The 6,147-nt window shown below is 34.6% G+C and overlaps 1 protein-coding gene across 1 annotated transcript; it reads left to right on the top strand.

Moving 5' to 3' along the window:
• On the top strand, positions 1-1,072 carry LOC143585924 (uncharacterized). The gene is made up of 2 exons (XM_077067595.1): positions 1-108; positions 443-1,072. Exons 1-2 carry the CDS (start codon positions 49-51, stop codon positions 1,031-1,033), a joined length of 651 nt encoding a protein of 216 aa, XP_076923710.1. The 5' UTR covers positions 1-48; the 3' UTR covers positions 1,034-1,072.
• Positions 1,073-6,147: the final 5,075 nt, after the last annotated feature.

The following is a 6,147-nucleotide window of genomic DNA, read 5'->3' as shown; positions in this document are numbered from 1 at the left end:
AAAGCAACATTAACACACAACCCAAAGACTATTTGATCGGAGAATAATATGAAGCTTATTTGGTCACCGGAAATTGCCGCAAAAGCCTTCATGGACACCGTTAAATCCGTAATCACTCTACCTCTTTATTCTATTCATATATATTTGCGGCGTAGCTTATTGTCTGTTTGTCTCTTGTCTTGATATAAACACTTGATTTTATTAAAAATGCAAATTTATGTATTGTTATTATTAGTGAATATTTTATTTTCTATTTGTCAATAATAATCTCTCTATATATATTGTCCATGGTAATAAAAGTTGGGACTGTTTGCGGTCAAATTATTAATATATATTATTATCGGCCAATGGGTTATAATTTGAGTTATGGTTTATTTATTTATTTATTTTTTTTGAATTAAATAGTTTGGATTATTAAAATTCAATTTACTTTTTTTTAAAGTGCGAGTTATTCGAAGGATCAAGTGCGGCCGAGTTAATATCGGCGATGGCGGGCGGGTGGAACGCGAAGCTTATAGTTGAAACATGGTCACGTGGCAGTGTGACAACCACAAGCATTGGTCTGTCGGTAGCAAGCATGCACACGTGCGGGCGACACGTGTGCATAGCTGCTGACGAGGATTCGAAGGCCGAGTACGCGGCTGCGATGGAGAAAGCTGGAATGGCGCCCGAGGTAATCGTCGGGCAGCCGGAGGAGGTGGTTAAGGGGATGGTCATAGATTTTTTGGTTGTGGATTCTTGGAAAAATAATTTGGGGAAAATAATTAAAGAGGCGAAATTCGGGCACCGTGGGGCAGTGGTGGTTTGTAAGAACGCGGCCGTGGCGGTGGATTCGTGGTTGGGTGGGTTTTTTGATGGTGGGTCGCGGCGGGTTGCGAGGTCGGTTTTTTTGCCGGTTGGGAAAGGGTTGGATATTGCTCATGTGGCTGCGTGGGAAAGCGGGTCGGGTTCGGGCTCGGGTAAAGGGAAGAAGAGTAGGTGGATCCGGAGGATTGATAAGGAGTCTGGTGAAGAGTATGTGATCCGAAAGTGAGATGGTTTGTTTTAACTTTTTAACTTTTGATAGTTGATAAAACATAACTTTTTGTTATTTGTTTACTTTTTTAAGTTTGTGGTATAACTTGGATTGCAAGTTAATTTTGTTGTGAGTTTTAGGTGTGTCTTGTAAATATGGAAGTTGATTTGTTTATATAAGTATTCATTGAATCGATCGAATCATTTAAATCGAAGCAAGTTGGTCGGTTTAGCTAGTTAAGAGACTCTTCAATAGGGTTTGAAATTTGGAGTTGGTCGTGTAAACCGGACGGTTTTAAGCTTGATTATTTAACCTTTTTTTCGTTTTTGAAATATGTAGTTATGTACACCTATAATAGTCCGGAACTGTTCATTTTGAAATTAGGGTACAATGTAATAATTTAAGAATAACTGTTTAAGGCGTCAAACCGATTTGTTAAACCATAAAAACTTCCGGTTCGGCTGACCATCTTAGTCTGGCCTGCTTAGTTTGTTGTTTCTCAAGTGTTTCGGTCTAGAATTTTCATCAAAATGGACATGAAGAGTTGTCCAGAGGGTCGGAGATTTAGTCCGTAGCATACCATAAAATAGCCAACAGATAAAAGTTATAAAACTAACCGAGGTCTCTTGTAGGGGTGCTTGAGCTCCGGTCACTTAACATAAGATAGCTTATGTTTGGTTTGTTTTGAGATTTGTTTCAAAGTTTATGCTCAACTAGTCAACTATAGGTATTTTTTAAGAGAAAAATATGATTTGCGTCCATGACTTAATGAGCGGACGCACAATGTAACCCTAATTCTCAAACTGACTGATTTAAGTCCTCGTACTTTTCGGGCGGGTAAAAATGAAACTTGTGAAACACCAAATAATATGTATTATTAGATATCCAAGACAGTGACAAATGCACCAAAGACTCTTCAATTTACATTAGAGGACTGAATAAAAAACTAATTAGAAGATGACAAACCCAACAAACCTTGGATACTATCTATATACATCAATATTTTTTTCTTCTTGAAAAGGACCAGATACTAAATCTAGTTGGTTTTGTCTTTCTTCCAAATTTAAGTTATTTTATTATAAAATTTAAAAATTATCTGTTTGGAAATAAAAATGTAGAATACAAAAAACATAACCATTTTTCTAAAACATTGTTTTAAAATAGAAGTCTTGCAACGAAAAAAACATACATTCTTGTTTGTTTATCCTCCGGAAAAAAATGACCTAAAAAAAGCCTTCTTTGCCATTTTCAGGGACGGGTGAAGGTTGGTTTTGCAGTGTTGTAAAAATCGCTAGTCGTTAGTCGAGCGGTGGGGGTGGGAACTAGCGATTAATCGAGATTAATCAGGATTAATCGGATCAGACTTTAATGAATAATTTTCAATTTTATATATAAAGGCCACATTTTTATATGTAATTTTCAGTTTTATGCATACATAAACACATTTTTGTCGGAAATTGGCTAAAATCTCGCTGGAAATCGCCGGTTTTTGATGGAATCTCGCCGGAATCTACTAATTTGGTCGGAATCTCGTCAGAAACCGCCGGCTTTGGCCGGATTTGACCATCGACCGATTAATTGGTTGATTAGCCCAAAATTAATCAATGAAGTGGGGATCAACGATTAATCGGCACCTATCTGGATTTTTGCAACACTGGTTTTGCATGCAACTGAGGCAAAGATGTTTAAGATTGAATCTCATAGGCCCCTTATCATTTGATAACTAAGTCTGTTCTCAGAACTTAAAACCGTTTTAAATGAACAAACACATAGTCAATGTTGTTGCCGGCTCACCAGTCTACTACCATCGCCTAATTGCATAACCAATATGACAAGTTAACCCTTTAAAAATATGATCTACTTTTTTTTATAACGACGACTTTCTTATATTTATGTTATCGCACTCTCCAAATTTGGAGAGTCCTGATGCCCCATTCTGGCCAGACTATGTTGTCTTAACCGGGCCCACGCTGGCTTCAGAGTTTGGCTTGGGTGTTCCCACCGGGAAACCATACCGCCGACTACCACTTGATAGCCGTTGTGTCATCACAAGAGCAGAACTCTCTAACGTAACACACGGTGGGACGAAATAATTGAAAAAAGAAAAAAATCAATATTCCAATATCAGTGTTAACCCATACCATAAAAATATGATCTACTGTTAACCCAATATCAGTGTCTTCTTTTATTTTTAAATAACTGAAAAAAGAAAAAAATCAATATTCCTTATCATAATGAAATATAGGCCTATGGTTTAGTGGACGGTAGTCACAAAGAAATAAATGGCGAACAAAGACCTACTTTACCCATTTATATCTTTTACTTTAGCCTTCAAGTCTGTATGTTATGATTCCCTCAAATTTGTAAAAAATATTATTTATTACATAAAAATATATATATAATAATATCTACTCTAGCCTGCTTAGCCATTTTACTCCGTTAAAACTGAGATGAAAAGTTTAACAGCACAAATATTTTAAAAGGAATTCAATAAACTAATTGAAATTCATTTTCAATTATATGTAACAAGATTATCATTGTATGTGAACATGTTTGGGCTCTCACCAACCAACGTGTGACACAAGGAACACGGTTTAACTTTAAAGAAGTCCACACTTATAAAAAAAAAAAAAAAAGAATCATGACCCTTTTCCTTATCTCCCAACTTGCTTCACTTTTAAAAGAGTGAACTGTGGTTTTCGTTCATGTGGTTTGTCTAAATCTGCGATTTTACTTCAATAGTTACAAATTTGCGATTTTCGTACCTGTGGTTTCATTCCACTTGCAATTAAACCAGAACTCACTAATTCCGTTAAGTCTGGTCGTTAAACCCATCAACGGGTCCTTCATGTGAGGGGCAGTTTTGTCCTTTTTTTCCCCAAAACATACCCCAGCCCCTCACGTGAGGGGGCTTACGAATTAAGACTGCGGTTTATTTGGGGAGAAAAGGGACAAAATTGCCCATCACGTAAAGGACACGCTAATGGGTTTAACAACCAGACTTAACGGGATTAGTGAATTTGGGTTTAATTGCAGGTGAAATGAAACCACATGGACGAAAATCGCAAATTTGAAACTATTTGACTAAAACCGCAGATTTGGACAAACCACAAGGACGAAACCGCAGTTTACTCCTTTTAAAAATATCAATTCTCGCCTGAAAAAATATAATAATAAACTGAGATTACAACTATTAATTTTATTTTAAAAATATAATAATAAACTGAGATTACAACTAACTATTAATTTTATTTTAAATTTTATTTTAAAATGAAATAAATGCAGATAGACATGGGTTGTTGAAGGGTGCAACCTTCAAAAGATAGCGCTTTAAGCTCCATAAAATTTAGGATGTGTATATACGTGTATCAACCGTTGGTTAGTGGGTTAAATTGTCCAACACGAGCACAATCCATGTTTTTATTCGTATAAAAATCTTTAGCCTAACCCACACACAGCTAAAACCATATAACCCAAACACAAGGGTTTAACGCATTTATCTAAACGTGTTAAACAAGTTGGTAGGTAATAATCAAGTTGTAAACGTTTAATCGAGTTGGTAGGTTGTCACAAAACGGGTTAAACAAGCTAGTGGCTCGACCTGTTTACTTAAACGAATAGCTGATCAACTGGTTTAACCAGCCTGCTTAACTAAACAGGTTAAACCGATCAACCTGAACATGACCAGTTTTTTTAAACAGGTTAGACATCATAACCTAAAACATAATTATTTTTTAAGCGTATAACCTTCAAAACATGATTATTTTTGTATCCTTTTTCGGGTCGTGTCGGTCCCTACTGAGCAATCTAGCTGCAATCGAGCTAGCATTGAAATGGAAAGAGTAGAGTCTTTCTACTTTCTGTCAGCTATAACAAAGTTGCGCCCATGCTAGTGTGCGTATATGAAGACATCAAATCAGAACTAGGGGTGTTCATCGAATCAAATAACGAATTTTCAAGTTAAATCGAATCGAATAATCCTAATAATTATTTTTTTATCCAGTATTCGTATTCGATTAAAAGTTGAACTATTCGATTCATATTCGTATTATATGCCCAATTCGAAATTCGATTCGAATTCGTATTTGAAACTCGAATTCGAATAAGTTCAATTTGAATTCGAATAAATTTGATAATAAGTTTACCTATGCCAAAAACTTTGAAAACCAAAATCATAATTGCAACACAAACATATAAATTTAAAGTAGCTACAATACCACGTGATAATAAGTTCAAAACTAAAGTACAAATAGTCTAAATTTCAAAATATTCAAAACGAGTAATCAATAACACCCATAATAGTATGGCTAAGAAACAATAATATGGCTACTGGGTTTAATTAATTTGTAATGGACATTTATTATTTATGAACTTGACACAAATTAAAAAATAGTTATATATATGCATATATATAAATTGAATTTGAATTTCGAATGGAATAATAAAACATAAATTCGTATTCGAATCGTATTTGATTTATATACTTGAATTCGAATTTTTTAAAATCGAATTCGAATCTTAATAATCGAATCGAATTTCGAATGCGAATCGAAATCTGAACACCCCTAATCAGAACCAAAAAAATGCTGAGAACTTCTTAATGAAGCTGTGTGTTTTGCTGTAATGTAATACAGAAGACAGCTACATAACCGCCTACCACTATTTCATTATATCATCAGATACAAATGTTCATGTGGTTTAGCAGTTCTCAACATAAAACTGGTAGTATGTGTGTGTGTGTATAAACAAGAAGGGAGCCTACTGAAATTATTTCCAGCTTAATAATAAACTTCTCTGAGGCACAAAAATGGTACATATTATATAAAAGAGCTAAAAAAATAAATTTGAGATTTACAAAAAATATATATACGAATACTTTTTAATGAAAAAGGTACCATTTTCGAAGCCCGTTTTCGGCCACTAAAGATTTTGAACCGTCCTGTAAATAAAGGTCAACAACTAAGTAACAAGTGCCAAATTTCAAATTTATGTACTCCATAACCAATTAGTTAACTTTCCAGTAAATGTTGGGCTTTTTACGACTACTAATTCCTTTAATCGAACAAGTACTGTATAAAATCTCCAAGTTTTATTTAGAGAAAAACAGTAACTGATTTTAAATAACTAGAATA

Source organism: Bidens hawaiensis, unplaced genomic scaffold (assembly GCF_021521415.1).
Source record: "Bidens hawaiensis isolate Kalapana, Puna unplaced genomic scaffold, B.hawaiensis_p1.1 tig00034227_1, whole genome shotgun sequence".
NCBI lineage: Eukaryota > Viridiplantae > Streptophyta > Magnoliopsida > Asterales > Asteraceae > Bidens > Bidens hawaiensis.
The sequence above is the reverse complement of the archived record's forward strand: the minus strand, read 5'-3'. Positions and strand labels throughout refer to the sequence as shown.